Consider the following 15,119-nt stretch of genomic DNA (forward strand, 5'->3'; position numbering starts at 1 on the left):
CGTGTTGCAAAGATGTTGATATAAGCAAAATAACTCGTGTAACTATTGAATCAATTAAGGCTGTTACGTATGTAAAATTACTCTACCAGTGTAGTGCTGTATACACGTTTGGAGATTTTTCATACGGATCGCGGGAGTAGAAAAAAAAGGATTGCTAGGATTGTGTAAATTTAGAAAGCAAAAAGTTCATTTGCAAGGTGGTTCTTAATTTAGAGTTAAATTATAATGCAGAGTGTTATAAACTCTGTAAAGGGCACTGCTCTTAGCTTTGCTGAATATCTAACCCCAGTTTTAAAGGTTTTTATAGATATATTATATTTTAATGTTGTACAATTTTTATATTTTCGAATAATGAAATATTAAATGTCAAGCACTCCTATTTAATAAATATTTATAATGCGTATTGATTATTTAGAGACAAATTATTGTATGCGCAGGAAAGCAAGTTTAGGGAAACTGGAGTCTTAACACCAGAAGAGTTTGTTGCCGCTGGAGAGCATCTTGTACATCATTGTCCAACATGGCAATGGGCTGTTGGGGATGTAGACAGAGCTAAACCATATTTACCAAAAGACAAACAGTTTTTACTTACCCGCAATGTTCCTTGCACGCGTAGATGTAAACAAGTAAAATCTATATTATTATTTTCCCCTATTATATATTCTATAGTCAATGTAATCATTTATTATTTGTTTGCAGATAGAATATTGTGATGAGCATGAACAAATTATTGAAGCTGATGATCCAGAAGGTGGTTGGGTCGATACTCATCACTATGATATAAATCAAGAGGGGATGGATGAAAAAATTTCTGAAATGACGTTAGAAGAAACTAGATCATCTGTGGTTAATTTTGATAAAGATATAGAAGATGATGAAGATGATGAAGAAGCAGCTGATATGGAAGCTTTTGAAGTTAGCGGTATGCTTGATGAACAGGATAAAGTAAGTATCATTGTTGTATATGAAACGCATTTTATAAACTACTTTCTTCTAGTAAATAAATAAAAGTTTTATAAATATGGGTTTGTAGTATACAACGGACACATCAAAAAAAGTTAAAGAAAATCAAGAATCATTTTCTGCAGGTGAAATTATAAGAACAAGAACCTACGATTTACATATCACTTATGACAAGTATTATCAAACACCAAGACTATGGCTTTTTGGTTATGACGAAGTGAGCTTTTTTTAGAACGATAATTTTTAAGATGATTTTTATTATTATTATATTATTCTGATAATTCTTATGATTTTTATATTATTCTTATTTCTATTTATAGAATAGAAAACCATTAACTGTGGAAGAAATGTATGAAGATGTTAGTCAAGATCATGCAAAGAAAACTGTTACAATGGAAACTCATCCTCATATGCCAGGACCACCTATGGCTTCCGTTCATCCTTGCAGGTATAGTTTTCATTTCAGATAATAAGTTTTCTGTAATTATATTGTGATAGTCTTAAGTGATATTATTAATGAGATATATTTTTTGATATAGACATGCTGAAGTTATGAAAAAAATTATAGAAACTGTGATGGAAGGTGGTAGGGAATTAGGAGTTCACATGTATCTTATTATATTTTTAAAGTTTGTACAATCAGTCATACCAACTATTGAATATGACTATACTCAGAATGTAACATTAACTAGTTCAAGTTAAATATGGGACAAATTAATTTGTTTTTATAAATAAATTAAAATCTTGTCTCATTAATTTTATGAATACTGTAAATGAATCTGTCAGCTGTAATATAATTTTTTAAGTGTAGAATTACTGTATCTCTAAATTCATTAAAATACTTAAATTTTTATATTAAATAAATAATAGTAATAAAAATAAAATATATAGTTCTATCAACTTATTAAATTTTTCAAAGAAATAAAATATTGACAAATTCGTATCATAAACTTCATAATGTTTAATAATAATGAAGATTGTGAACAATGATGGCAAATCATATCTGTGAAATATATCTACGTGTACATTTTATTATTGTATCAGGATTCACTTAGTTTTAAGTAAGCATTAAATAATTATTACAATAATTAAGACAAGGTCAATTTAAATAAGACATCACTACAATTCTTATTTTATAATATTGTAAAAATTATTTTAAGATGAGAAATTGTACACAAATTACATAATTTATTAAAATATTATATTTATAAAATGCAATTTATAATATAAATGAAGTAATTACAAAATTGCATAAATTATTATAAAACTGAAATTCATTTTGAATGAAAATTAGCTATTATTTGAAAAATACATTGTTTGAAACAGTACACAATAATATTGTAATGCTAATGAAAAATTTATTAATATTTTATGAATTATTTTGTATTAAATATTTTTTAATGAATTGTTTTAAGTGATACTGCTTGTATAATAATATATAATAATCTGAAATAAGAACTAATTATTATTTTAAAAATTGTGAATATTTACAAAATGCAAATATTGTATTTACAATTTTTATATTTATTAAATTAATGTTAAAATTTCATTGTAATCAATTTTTTGTAGCTTTATAAATTTATAAGAATGACATGTATTACACTAATTTTTTCATCTCATATGACCATTACATACTAACACACTTTTATAGTATAGTGAACATTTTTTTAGAAACATTAAATAAAAAATTTTTAAATTATCACAACTTGTTAAATAATATTTATAGCATATATTTGCTACAAATTTATTTAAACTATAGTCAGGTACTCCGAGGCTAATTGTAATGGATCTATATTCAGAGAAGTTACTAGTCGCACTTTCTGTCCATCTTGAGTAACAAATTCTATAGCTTGTTGTCCATCAGCTAATTCCAAACGATCTTCTGCATTCATTTGATTAATTGCTGCAACAGCTGTAGCATCGGTATCTTCATCCTACAATAACATTAAATATTTAATTCTGGTTGCGTTTTAATTGTAGCAGATCTTTTAAATTTTAAAATTTGAGCACACCTCTAAAACTTTTACTATAGCTTCAGCATCTGTTTGAATTGTTGATGTTAAAGAGAGTTTTGATTCGGTAGTTTCTTTTGTAGAAAGTGGTGTAATTTCAACATCTGAAGTTATTCCTAGTGATGATGGTAAACTTTGAACTCTTATCGTTTGACCTCCATTTAATTGACTAACAAATTGTCCTTCCGAAAATAATTGACGTGCATCTTGTAGTGATAATGGAATGGCATTACCATCCTCATCTGTTATCTATAAATATTAAATAAGATTTTATTGAGTAAATTTTTTTAGATAAGTAGCTCAAATATCCAAATTATATAAATGCAGAGATCAAAGGATAATGAAGCTGCGTTATAAAAAATTGTTATATGTGTATACTGAAACTCAAGTTTGTATCTAATCAATTTTTATTGTCAGTTAAAAAAATACTGAATAAATTATATAAATTATAGTAATTATGTTATGGAAATTTAAATTATCTAAAATAATCAATTTAATTATGAAGTGATGCTTTATAAAGTATTTAAACTAATATACCAAATATACGTGTAGATATATAGGGGCATAAATCGATAAAAGGTTATAAATTACAAAATTTTAAAATTACTAGTACTTTGATGAAATTAGGTATTATAAAATGCATATAAATAAATGTTTAATATTAAATTTTTTTAAATAAATGTAATTATTAAATTTTATAAATTGTAAAATTTTTTTATGAAATTATTTATAAAGAAAAACAAGAAAATATATTTAATATTTTTGTTATATACATTATGTAATTAATCTTTTAATAAAATAATTATCTGTGATAATTTGTCATATATATTAATTACAATTGAAGATAAAAAAATTTTTAATTTCAATGGAACATGTACTTAAAGTAATTTTATAATGCCATTACCATAATTTTAAAATACTATTTATTTTCATGTAGCCAATAAAATAAATTGAATAAATAGTATAAATTGAAAAAACCTATGAAAATGAACTATTATATTGTATTATATTGGATGAATATGAATTTGAATATGTTGACAAATGAAAAATGAATATGAACATATTATATTGTATTATATATATACATTTATAACATATTATACCTTTATTAGTTTCATTTTTATGGTTATAAATAATTGCATAGTTTAAAAAATTTACATATACAGCTAAATATACATATAAAAATTATTAGAACAGTTATTTTTGCAGTCGGTATTCTGCAAAGTTTAAGAAGATAAAATAAGTGTCCAGAAAGTATATATATGCATCGAAAATATTGATAAATTTTTTATGTTTTCTTGTAATAATGAACCTGTACTTTATTGATCATCCGCAGTGTTCATTTTGGTTATTTTGGCCATTGTGCAAAAGTGGCGAAAATAAAATAATAAAATGAAATGAATATTATAATTTATAATAATTGCTTGATAATAGTCTGAAGGCAGTATTAAATAATATTTAATTAAATTTAATGCAATGTAAAAAACTTACTTGAAGTTGTAAATCCGATTCAGCTGGAAGTTCCATATTATTAGAATCATCATTATTTACTGTTGAATTTAAATTTGATTCTTGATCAGTTAATATATTGCCTTTATCTATAACAAATTATTTTGTTAATTTTAATGATAATAAACTAAAAATATATTATTTATTAATGAAATTCTACTTACTAAGTTGCAATGTTCGGGATTCGACTGAATGATTAGGATCTTGATAAGCCACATAAATAATTTGTGACATATCATCTTCTGAAATTTCATCTCCTGTCATAACTTGAGTCAAGTTATTGAGTGTATTACCATTTTCTTCCTGAGAACTTGGTAAAATTTGCCAAACTTCTCCAATCGTAGGCCCCTCTGATAATCCATTAGAATCTAATCCTGTATTCTTATGAACCTAAAATAATTTCAATATTAACTTACAATTTAATTTATTTAAGAAATAGTTGATGACTCTTAAGCTGTATATATTTATTTACTTTTTTATGTTTAGTTAAATTTGAACAATCAGCGAACGCTTTTCCACAAACTTCACAATTATATGGCTTTTCTCCTAACAGATAAGTAAAAATATTTTAATCAAAACGAATAATAATCAAACGTATTTAAATTATCATATCAAAATCTTTATGCAAAATTTACCTGTATGTAGTCGCAAATGTTTCTTTAATGCCCATTGTTCTGTAAAATCTCGATTACAGTATGCGCATTGAAATGGACGCTCTCCTGTATGTCTACGCACATGACATTTCCATGTATCCTTGTGCAAAAATGATTTTGCACAAAATTCACATTTCCACGGTCTCTCTCCTGTGTGCCGTTTTACATGCAACTTGAATTGTGATGATGTCGTAAATTTACGACCACAATGATCACAGCAATATGGTTTTTCGCCTGTATGGATGCGCATATGTTCTTGTAGATTACCGTTTTGAGAAAAACTTTTTGAACATACTTCGCATTTGTACGGCTTTTGACCTGTATGAGTTCTAAAATTAGAATAAAATATGTGAATTAGTAGATAAACAAAATTTCTTACAATCTTTTAAACAATTTTTTTAATAAATTGTATAGTATATTATACCTATAATGTAAAGTAAGGCTTGTTTTATGAGCAAATTTATGATCACAAAGTTCGCAGAAATGTTTCTTTTCTCCAGTATGAGTTGATTGATGATTTAATAAATTTGCTTTTGTTTTGAAGGAAGCATTGCAAGATTTGCAAGGATATGGTCTATGTTCTGAGTGAACAAGTTGATGCCGTTGTAATAATTGCTTATGTTTAAAACTTTTGCCACATTTATTGCATACAAAACGACGTCCATTGTTGTGTTCGCTTAACTTGTGATACATTATCGAACTTGGATGATTGAGAACTTTTCCACAAATGTCACAAGGAAAGCCTTTATCTGATTTATTATTCTAAGGATTATATATACAATATATTATATACTTAGTTTGAATTTTGTCATAAAGTGTTTTCTATATAATAGAGTTAATTTGAAATTGATTTTTATAAAACAATTAAATTTTGAAATAAATTACGAAATTACATATAAGATAGGGGCTGATACATATTTTGTGTTTGAAATAAATTTAAAATATTTAAATATAGGTAAATCAGTTTAAATAATCTGGCTTCCCAGCTGTTAACTTTCATTTTTCATTTATATAAAATTAAAAATTAAAACATTTTTGTTATTACTATTATTATTAAATTGCAGTAATCAATATTTCAAAGTAGTCTTACTTGATGAACTATTTCCTTGTGTCCTTTCAAACTTGATTGATATGCAAATGCTTTGTTACATATTTCACATATAAAAGGCTTTTCTCCTTGATGTACCACTTTTACATGAGTTTCTAAATTATTTTTTGATTGGAAATGTTTATTGCATTTGTCACATTTGAATATATTGTCTGTGTCTTTGGATTCAGAATCTTGGGATAATTCTTCTTCCCTACATGCAGCTACTTGATTTTCCACTCCAATAACTTTTAATTCGTTATTTTCTAGAGTATTCAAAGATTTAATATCAGGATTTATACTATGTAAACTTGTTAAAGAAGTTGTTAAACTTGTGGATGGTTCAATCATGTTTACCAACTCTAAATTAATAGCTTTATGAGGATCGGTTTTGATATTTTTTTCTACATCATTTATTTCAGTTATTTTTTCTCCGGTATGACTTAATGTCTTTTGATGAAAAGCTAAATTCTCTTTATTTGAAAATTGATTATGACATTCAGTACATTCGTATTTTATTGTTTTATGAAAACTCTTATGAATAATATATTTACTCCGTTGTAAGAACCCTTTACCACAATAGGAACATGTAAATTTGTGTTTTCTTTTTACTTTTGATTTCTGTAATTTTGATTTTGTACGAACCTTATTTCTATTAACTACAACTAACTCACCCAAATTTTTTCCTTCTATAGTCTCCAAATGGCCAATTATTTCTACAACACATTACATAATAAATAATATATAATATTTAATCAAATTACCATTTTTCAAAGTCAATATAAAAACCTGTGTCACTGTTGCTACTATCTATGCTTGAAATATTCAAATTTTCATCTGTTTCATATTTTATTTGCATATCATCTTCATCAAAAACTCCTTCTTCTTTAAACATTTTTTCTAATTCTTTTCCTTGAACTGTTTCCATGTACCTGTATAAATTAGAAATAGTTATAATTTCTTAATATCTAATTAAGATAATTATATATATATATATATTTAGACAGTTTTGTATAGTTACCTCTTAGGAACTTTACGTTTTCTCCTCTGTCTTCCATCTTTATCAAATTCATCTTCTTCTTGCTTCTCTTCTTCTTCTTGACTTATTTCTTCCATACATTCATCCTTGTCATTGTCCTTGAAAATATTAAGAAATTAACAACAAGATAAATAAAATTATCTTTGATAATTAAAAGTTGATATAAAGTAGTAAAATAGGCAATGAACAGGATTACTTTTAATTCTTCTTCAGATGAAGTTTTTGGTGGTCGGCCTCTTTTTCTTTTTGGCTTATCTAGTCCTTGCATTTGTAAACTTAAATCATGTTCAGCAGCATAAACAGAACCATCAGGCATTACTAAACAAAACAAATAAATAAATATATTACAGTATAATATTGTTTATCTTTTCGGTGTTTTTCCTTAAAGCATTACCATTTATAATAATTTGTTGATGGTTTGATTCTGGGACTAAGTTATCGTTTTCTGCATTTAACAATTTAGAATTATTCAATGTTATGTTAATGTTCTTTTTTTTAAGACGACCTCTTTCGATCCTACGTTGGAATTCAATTTGTTGTTTCCACATTTCTTGAATTTTACGTTGACCATTAATAAGTAGCTCAAAAAATTGTACAGTCGCTTCCAATTGAATATTACACCCAGGGCATATGGTACGGGGCAAGTTACCATCATCGTGAACCTGCGAATTATTAAAATAACTTTGTTCATATTACAGGAAATATGGCATTTGCAGATAATGTCAAACAAAAAGCATAGTATAAAAGTAATATTGAGGTATAAAATTGAGTTCACATAAGTGTTAAAATATTTTTATTTAATTTATAAATGATGTTAATAAAAATTTGAAATCTCTTTTGTAGCATAATTATTGTACTTTTGAATTTAAACAAGAACTAATCTTACTTCTCAAAATCAACAGATATAAATATTATTTTGCTTGATAAAGAGACATAGAAAATAAAAATGATAATAGTGGCTTGTGTCATAAGAAAGGGATATTCTACTATAATGATTCGCTTTTGTTAAAGCTACAGTAGCTAAAAATTTCGGGCTACAAGGGCAACAAACGTCAAAAATGATTTGATCCATGCAGTAGGTATTAGTGTCTCATGCTCTACGATTGAAATCAGTCGAGCCTCCATATTGCAAAGGATAAGGAAGTCAAGTTCAAGTCTTGATTTTGGGATACGTTCGAACCATCAAATTCCCGCTTCCGTACCTTAAGCGGTAAATAACGGTTGATCATCGCGCTTAACTCTGTTTCCTCGGAGTCATCGGTAAATAACATTTCGCCGTTGTCGTTGTTTTCCGCACACAAACGGCAAGTTGTCGAGTCGTATAAGCAAATCTTCGCCATGACAGCGACCGCTGAAATGGATGCAGTCCTTGATCTATGCAGGTGGCGGCGAATTCAGTTTTTTCCGACAATATTAATTTTGTCTGTAGCCTTCTATCTTAATGTTAAATATTGAACTTTTCTATAGTAGACCAAGTGATTTAAATCATTTAAAAGGTAATTTAATATATATTTTCTGCATATTTAAATACGCAATTACGTATTTACAGTTCACGCCATGATGGAAAGGTTAAGTTAGCAAATGTTGAGCACGAACTTTATAATAAGCATAGATAAGAGAGGAGTCGGCTATTGTAATATTGACTCGTGTTTTTTCTGTATACGATTTTAATCAATATAAAATGTGAAATATTTTATTTCAGAATTTTCGTGCATTAAATACAATATATTAATTTTTCAACGTTGTATAAATAATAATTTTAAATTTTATGTTAGTTAAAACGAGAGGACTTGTTTATTTGAAGAGATAATTTTTTCCAAAGTAATTTGAATACTAGTAAGTCGTTTCGTTCTTGCAATTTGGGATGAAAAACATCAAAATCTGCTTTTTCTAAATTGTCGAGATAATCCTTAATAAAAATATATGGCAAAAAAATTATGCGAGACTCATTTTTAATTTGATTTTGCAGAGATAAAGCCTGTAGCAAAAGAGATATATAAGATACAACAATAGAAATAACAATATAGACAATATAGACTAACCTTATTTAAATGTTGTTTAGCTTTAGTAGAAATCTCATAAATCACGTCCTTTAATTTGTTAGTACTTTTTTTTTGAAGCACCGATTCGCTAGAGATCCCATGCTTCATGAGTACATCTTGCGGTAGATTAATGATTCTCCTCTCTGTATTATGAGGCACGGATCTGATTAAAGTCACGATACCATGGGCTTTGCCCAAATGACTCGCAAAATGATCTGTTTTTATATCCTGTATTTCGCCTGCTTCTAAAAGCAAATAATAAATAGTAGAGACTGAATTTTCGGCATAATTTTCCATTGACTGTAAACTTGTAAAAGTAGAGGAATTTATATGATTGGATCGAGACTCGATTAAACGTTTAAAATAATATTTAGACAACTTCTTCTTGTGCATCACCTAAAAGTTGAGTTTTAATTATATTAATGTAATGTAAATGTAAATGTTATATTAATGTAAAAACATTTTGTGCCTCCTATCTTGTGCTTACCCTATATAGTTCTAAGGACGTCGGATGTTCTATTGGCTTGTCATTATAGATATTGTTCAAAGTATCTGTCCAAAATTCAATTCTTAATAAGCCGTACCTATTGTCTGTAATTTGATCTTGAATCGTAGCTATTTCTGTGTTGAAAGCTCGAATCGCAAAGGCAGTGGATCTCAAAATTTTTGGCAAAATTAATGTACACAAAAAATTCTCAAAATCATTGTTTCTGAAAAAAGCCATTCGCAATTATACTGAAAGTAAATCCCAATTTAATAATGGTTATAATCAGTCTTACCTTACTAAATGTAAACAATATTCAGCAGGTGTTTGCCCTGCGGATGCTACTTTTAAACCTCTCGTTTGACAATATCTCGATTTCAATAATTTTCTCAATGAAATTATAATCATAATAAAAGAAATAAATTAACGAAATATTTGAAAATAATTAAATAGCTAATGAAAATGTGATTTATAATTATTTTTCAGATAAAACTGGGTCTCTTAATTTCTTCCATTCACCGTGTAAGAGGGCGCAGCTGTTGGTGTAATTGCCCATTTTTCAATTTGGCATGCACATCATACCTTCGGAAAGTCTATGTCCAATCGACTAGAGAGAATTTGCGCCTGCGGTGGTATAAGTAATACTATTTAATAGCGTCGTTGCATTTATATACATGGCTCGGATTGTTTCTGCAGCGTGTCTTATTTCATGAAATTAATCGAAGTTTCTTGGAACGTGGGATCACGATTAATCTACTAACTTTCACGAATTATTCATACAAGTAAGTTCAGAGCTCAAAAAGTTATTTTCATTTTTAGCAGGCTTGTTAGAAATACGCCTGCCGTTACTGCCGCCCGCAACGCCTAAGGTCTCCATGTAAATCGTGTTTGTTACATTGCACGATTTAATTAACCTATCGAGCCAAACGAGCGTCCGTTCTCAATTTACAGCCTTATTTTATATTAAATAAGTGTGTCAAATTATCATTATTACAATAGTTATGTAATTCTTAATAATTTGTTTAACGTGAATAATAATTATATTAGAGATAGCAAATTAATGATAACGAGTGATATTTTTTTATAATTTATCAGTACGATACGTTTGAAAGCGTTTCAAAAAGTATAATATTTATTTTAGTTATGAGGCGAAAAAGTGAGAGGAACAAGGCCAAGGGCTCCCCGGAGAAGAAAGTAGAGAAGCCAACGAGAAGGACGACTCGTCGAAGAGGTAAAGCATCGCCGTCTACGTCGCCAGAAAGAGAGAACGTAGATGAGAATGTTTCGAGCACTCCATTTTCGGATGACGATAAGGAATTACGACTTCAATCTGAACAACAGGGCAACGATCGTGAAGAGTTGAGAAAGGATGTTATATCCAGTGAGCTTATCAAGTCTGTACTTGGAGAAGGCGAAGAGGATAATGGATCGGTGTGGAAGGTAGCAAGAGCGGATGCATCGCCTGGAGAAATACAGAAGCTGAAACTCTGTAGACAGCGTAATATTTCTGAAGCATCAGACAGTTCTATAAGTAAAACTAAATCACACAAGTGGCCAGATAGTGATGAAGGAGGCGCGGAAGAGGCTGACTCAGCCGATGAGCAAATATCGTCTTCTCGAAAGACGACTATTGGCAAACAGGTTGACGATCCCTCTTCTTCGCACCCAGGTCAGGACTCCAACGAAGAGGTAAGTGATTACAAGGAGAACCTGCCTGAAATCACTTCAGCCAACTTGTCTGATGATAAAACAAACATAGATCAGCTAGCAGATTTCAAGGAGAACCTGTCTGAAACTACTGCAACAAAATTGTCTGAGCCACCAAACAATGAGGATAATAAGTCATCAAGCCCTTCCACAAATCTACCTAGTGATAATTCTCATTCGAGTCAATCGCTAGATTGCAGGGAAAATGTTGCAGAACTTACTTCAGGAAAATTGCTCAATGATCAACAAAACGAAGATTATCCAGAAAACTCAAGTACACCAGGATTAAATTCAATTAGCAAAAAGTCTCATCAGCTTATTGGTTCTAATGCTAATCCAAGTATAAACGATGAACATTCTAATAAAGTAATTCCTGCGGATAAGAATGTTAAAATAAATCAAGAAGCAATTACTGATGAATCGACTGCATCTTGCGGAGATCGTACTGTAGAGAACGTAATACCCGTATCGAATGAACTTTTGAAACAAGAGAGTACTCTGTTGAAAGAAAAAAAAACGGAGAATATATTAATTAGTAATAAAACTGTTGCTACCGATAATGTAGATATTAAAAGAAATTCAAGAAATGAAGAGGAAGAAGAAGAAGGAGAGATAAGAGAAGATGTAGAAAAAGAACCAAGTTCTAAAGTTGATTCATCAGACACACAAGACACTCAGATTAAATATCGTGAGTCATCGCATTCAGATACTCCCGAATCAAACGACGAATCAAATAAAATAAAGAAAAAAGGAGCTCAAAAAAAAGAGGTTGAAAAGGATACTTCTAAAGCAGAGGGAGGTAAAAGAAAAGGCAGGAAAGAAAAGAAAAGTGAGAAACAAAAGACTACAACAACCGAAGTAGACAAGAATTCGGTATCTGCTAATGCAGAATCAGAAATTGAGTTATCCGAATGCAATATAGAGAAAGATGATATTCTTGAAATCAGTGAAAAATCGGACGAATTAAACGTAAACTTATCTACTTCAAAACCAATAAAAGTTAGTTTGAAGAGGTCATTGTGAGTATTTCATCTCTCTTTATTTTTTCTTATTCAAATACACGTATTTGAAATATTAAAAAATTACTTTTAAATGTTATATTAACTTTATAGCTCTACTAGATTATCAACGGATTCAGAAACAAAGAAAGAAGAAAATTTGAACAAAAAACCGATTTCAAAGGAGTCTAATCAAAATAAGGTATATTTTAGAATAATAACATTAAATTGTATCATTGCATGAAAGTTAATTGAAACTCAAAATATTTATTTCATTAGGAAAATCATGCTGATAACGAACAACCTGATCAGAAAAGTTCTACAAAAAGGCGTCGCTGGGGTATGACAACGTCCACTGACATTGCACCAGCATTTTCCATTTCAACAGACTCTCTAAAGGTTGTAGTTTAGTATAATAATTATAATGAACTAATTATGAATTATTAGTTAATGTATTTAAACATTATGTTCAACAGGCTTTGGTACCAGGTGCAAAGCCTCTATCTGTAAATGAAGTACGACTTAATAAAGATGAGGATGATGAAAGAGAAAGTCGAAAAAGTAAATCTGAAAATTCTGGAGATCACAAGTCGAAATATGATACAGTTTCAAAAATTGATATTAACAAAAAGGGAGATTCAAAAATTGATAATCACATAAGTAATTCCATTTACTTGTACCTATTTTATAATCGTTTTCGCCGCAGTAGAAATAAAAATAAATTATCTGTAAATTATTTTCAGCATCAAGACGAAAGATAACGGTCGTTAAAGAAACTCCACGTCCGAAATCACCAAGCCCACCTGAAGCTCAAGCAACAAATATTCTATTAATAAGAAATTTGGTACGTCCCTTTACCCTAAATCAAATCAAAGAGCTTCTGTCACGTACGGGCACAATTGTAGAAAATGGATTTTGGATGGATAGAATAAAATCTAAATGCTTTGTAGAGGTATTTGATAATTATAATAAAATACATTTTATTTATTTTTGTTTTTAATTAAATGCGCATTAGTCATTCATGATGTTTAAATAATTTGCTTCAGTATGCTAACGAAGATCAAGCTTTCGAAACAAGACAGGCATTGCATGGCGTTTCTTGGCCATTATCAAACCCAAAGAAACTTATTGTAGACTATGCTACAAAGGAAGATATGAATACAACCCGAGAAACTTCGTCGAAAGATCAACCGGTTGCAAGGAAAGTAGAACCGACACCTTCCGGTGATGTGTGGAAACGATTTCATTGGTCACGCGACGAAGGAAATAATGTAGTAAATAAGGTATTTTATAAATTTCAAATCCATGAAAATTCCATAAAAATGAAAAAAATCTAACGTAATTTAATGTGATGGCTAATATATATTTATATATTTTTATTAGATTACGGTTATACGCGAATGGGATCTGGGTAAAGAAGATGGACAGATGCATGTTAAAGAAAAAGAACGAGAGAAGAAGGAATTCGAAAAGAAAAAGAGGCAAAGAAGTAGGAGTCCAATACTTGAAGCTCATCTTCCAGCGCCAGCGCGAAAATTTAAGAAGAAAGAAGAAGAACCTCCAACAGCAAAGCTTCTAGACGATCTTTTCAGAAAAACTAAGGCTATCCCGTGCATATATTGGCTGCCATTAACCAATGAACAGGTAACGCATCGGATTGGAAAATTGTACGTAATCTAAATACAATTAATCGATTACTCGCATTAATGCAAATTTAATCGATGACTGCAGATTATTGTAAAAGAAGAAATGAGGAGACAGCACATGGCTGAACATGCGCGCAGATTGGAAGAAATGAGACGTGCCGAACGAAATCGGGACACGCGTCGTCGTCGTAGTCCCAGAAAATAATTTTTTAACAGAATCCAAAGGACAAAACTTTCCTATCCTCCTCTCTCTTTCTCTCTCTTTTTTTTTTTTTTTTTTTTTTTTTTTTTTTGACTTGAACAGTTTGACGAGTCCTCGGCACGTTATTGTGATCGATGCAAATAGCGTATTATTTAATTCGTATTTTACGCGATTTATAGGTTTCTGTACTTTATTATTCAAATTTTTTGGATAAAAAAAAAGTATATCGATTTAATTTATAGTTTCTATGTTGCAGAATATTAAAGCTATTCTAGTTTATATTTAAAAGAACGGATTTTTTTAATTTGATAAATTTTATTTACATATTCTTCGACTGAAAGGAAATTTTTTTGAAATACGAACGAAATCTTACCTTGCATGGAATCCTCATCCTTGGTCCCTGATCCTGATTTTCATCATATAAGCCGTGCTTCTTACAGGTCAACAGACTACTATCTACCAGAGGCATCATTCTGCCATGTTCCTAAAACTACAAAGCCGTCGACTTCTCCGGAGGATTTATATCACATCTAAGGAATTATTTTCATTGCACATAAATTGCTTTTGTATCTTGTGCGTATACATTGCGTGATATCTTCGTGGGACTTTACAAGACAGAAAGTTTTCCAATCTTAATAAAAGTTGGTATTGTTTATTTTTCAAGTAAACAACCGAACAGGCAGAAATGGAGCTAAGCTCAATTGTGAACTACCAAGTGCAAAATGTCATGAAAAAAACTTTCACGTTGTAGTATTCATAAAGCTTCAGGATATCAAT

General features: G+C 29.4%; 4 protein-coding genes across 6 annotated transcripts; 2 read left to right on the forward strand and 2 right to left on the reverse strand.

Moving 5' to 3' along the window:
- The first annotated feature begins 55 nt into the window (after window positions 1-55).
- Window positions 56-1,725, forward strand: Atg3 (Autophagy-related protein 3). The gene is made up of 6 exons (XM_011507772.1): window positions 56-297; window positions 438-626; window positions 700-945; window positions 1,034-1,180; window positions 1,284-1,411; window positions 1,503-1,725. Exons 1-6 carry the CDS (start codon window positions 226-228, stop codon window positions 1,663-1,665), a joined length of 945 nt encoding a protein of 314 aa, XP_011506074.1. The 5' UTR covers window positions 56-225; the 3' UTR covers window positions 1,666-1,725.
- Window positions 1,726-2,535: 810 nt separating this feature from the next.
- On the reverse strand, window positions 2,536-8,619 carry LOC105368703 (zinc finger protein 676). Of its 2 annotated transcripts, XM_011507777.1 has the most exons (14): window positions 8,466-8,619; window positions 7,658-7,925; window positions 7,460-7,581; window positions 7,246-7,361; window positions 7,014-7,156; window positions 6,899-6,940; window positions 6,228-6,490; window positions 5,562-5,899; window positions 5,120-5,466; window positions 4,957-5,030; window positions 4,649-4,874; window positions 4,467-4,573; window positions 2,976-3,224; window positions 2,536-2,897 (listed from the first exon to the last, which is right to left on the reverse strand). In XM_011507777.1, the coding sequence occupies exons 1-14, from the start codon at window positions 8,601-8,603 to the stop codon at window positions 2,712-2,714; spliced, it is 2,619 nt and encodes an 872-aa protein (XP_011506079.1). In that variant the 5' UTR covers window positions 8,604-8,619; the 3' UTR covers window positions 2,536-2,711. The 2 variants fall into 2 exon arrangements, with proteins under 2 accessions (XP_011506079.1, XP_011506078.1); XM_011507776.1 differs by having other exon boundaries at window positions 6,228-6,940.
- On the forward strand, window positions 8,376-14,434 carry Acn (apoptotic chromatin condensation inducer acinus). 2 transcript variants are annotated; one of them, XM_011507774.1, is made up of 10 exons: window positions 8,376-8,523; window positions 10,276-10,571; window positions 10,931-12,515; window positions 12,609-12,696; window positions 12,774-12,893; window positions 12,971-13,154; window positions 13,238-13,446; window positions 13,541-13,777; window positions 13,878-14,138; window positions 14,226-14,434. In XM_011507774.1, exons 3-10 carry the CDS (start codon window positions 10,933-10,935, stop codon window positions 14,343-14,345), a joined length of 2,802 nt encoding a protein of 933 aa, XP_011506076.1. In that variant the 5' UTR covers window positions 8,376-8,523; window positions 10,276-10,571; window positions 10,931-10,932; the 3' UTR covers window positions 14,346-14,434. The 2 variants fall into 2 exon arrangements, with proteins under 2 accessions (XP_011506076.1, XP_011506077.1); XM_011507775.1 differs by lacking the exon at window positions 8,376-8,523 and adding an exon at window positions 8,685-8,759.
- sicily (NADH dehydrogenase (ubiquinone) complex I, assembly factor 6 homolog sicily) lies at window positions 8,985-10,226 on the reverse strand. Its single transcript, XM_011507773.1, has 4 exons — window positions 10,085-10,226; window positions 9,793-10,015; window positions 9,306-9,701; window positions 8,985-9,241 (listed from the first exon to the last, which is right to left on the reverse strand). Exons 1-4 carry the CDS (start codon window positions 10,195-10,197, stop codon window positions 9,035-9,037), a joined length of 939 nt encoding a protein of 312 aa, XP_011506075.1. The 5' UTR covers window positions 10,198-10,226; the 3' UTR covers window positions 8,985-9,034.
- Window positions 14,435-15,119: the final 685 nt, after the last annotated feature.

Source organism: Ceratosolen solmsi, unplaced genomic scaffold (genome assembly GCF_000503995.2).
Source record: "Ceratosolen solmsi marchali unplaced genomic scaffold, CerSol_1.0 scaffold1, whole genome shotgun sequence".
NCBI lineage: Eukaryota > Metazoa > Arthropoda > Insecta > Hymenoptera > Agaonidae > Ceratosolen > Ceratosolen solmsi.

What these genes read in the sequence shown, in the direction of transcription:
- Atg3 (XM_011507772.1), top strand. Translation starts at nt 226, where the DNA reads ATGCAGAGTGTTATAAACTCTGTAAAGGGCACTGCTCTTAGCTTTGCT. An exon ending in ATCTAACCCCAGTTTTAAAG is followed by an intron (nt 298 to 437) that starts GTTTTTATAGAT and finishes TTGTATGCGCAG; the next exon opens with GAAAGCAAGTTTAGGGAAAC. An exon ending in GCTTCCGTTCATCCTTGCAG is followed by an intron (nt 1,412 to 1,502) that starts GTATAGTTTTCA and finishes TTTTTGATATAG; the next exon opens with ACATGCTGAAGTTATGAAAA.
- LOC105368703 (XM_011507776.1), bottom strand. Translation starts at nt 8,603, where the DNA reads ATGGCGAAGATTTGCTTATACGACTCGACAACTTGCCGTTTGTGTGCG. An exon ending in ACAAGGAAATAGTTCATCAA is followed by an intron (nt 5,900 to 6,227) that starts GTAAGACTACTT and finishes TATAATCCTTAG; the next exon opens with AATAATAAATCAGATAAAGG. An exon ending in ACATTTGCGACTACATACAG is followed by an intron (nt 5,031 to 5,119) that starts GTAAATTTTGCA and finishes CTTATCTGTTAG; the next exon opens with GAGAAAAGCCATATAATTGT.
- sicily (XM_011507773.1), bottom strand. Translation starts at nt 10,197, where the DNA reads ATGATTATAATTTCATTGAGAAAATTATTGAAATCGAGATATTGTCAA. An exon ending in CGTCCTTAGAACTATATAGG is followed by an intron (nt 9,702 to 9,792) that starts GTAAGCACAAGA and finishes CTCAACTTTTAG; the next exon opens with GTGATGCACAAGAAGAAGTT. An exon ending in CTAAACAACATTTAAATAAG is followed by an intron (nt 9,242 to 9,305) that starts GTTAGTCTATAT and finishes CTTTTGCTACAG; the next exon opens with GCTTTATCTCTGCAAAATCA.
- Acn (XM_011507774.1), top strand. Translation starts at nt 10,933, where the DNA reads ATGAGGCGAAAAAGTGAGAGGAACAAGGCCAAGGGCTCCCCGGAGAAG. An exon ending in GAAATAATGTAGTAAATAAG is followed by an intron (nt 13,778 to 13,877) that starts GTATTTTATAAA and finishes TATTTTTATTAG; the next exon opens with ATTACGGTTATACGCGAATG. An exon ending in TGCCATTAACCAATGAACAG is followed by an intron (nt 14,139 to 14,225) that starts GTAACGCATCGG and finishes CGATGACTGCAG; the next exon opens with ATTATTGTAAAAGAAGAAAT.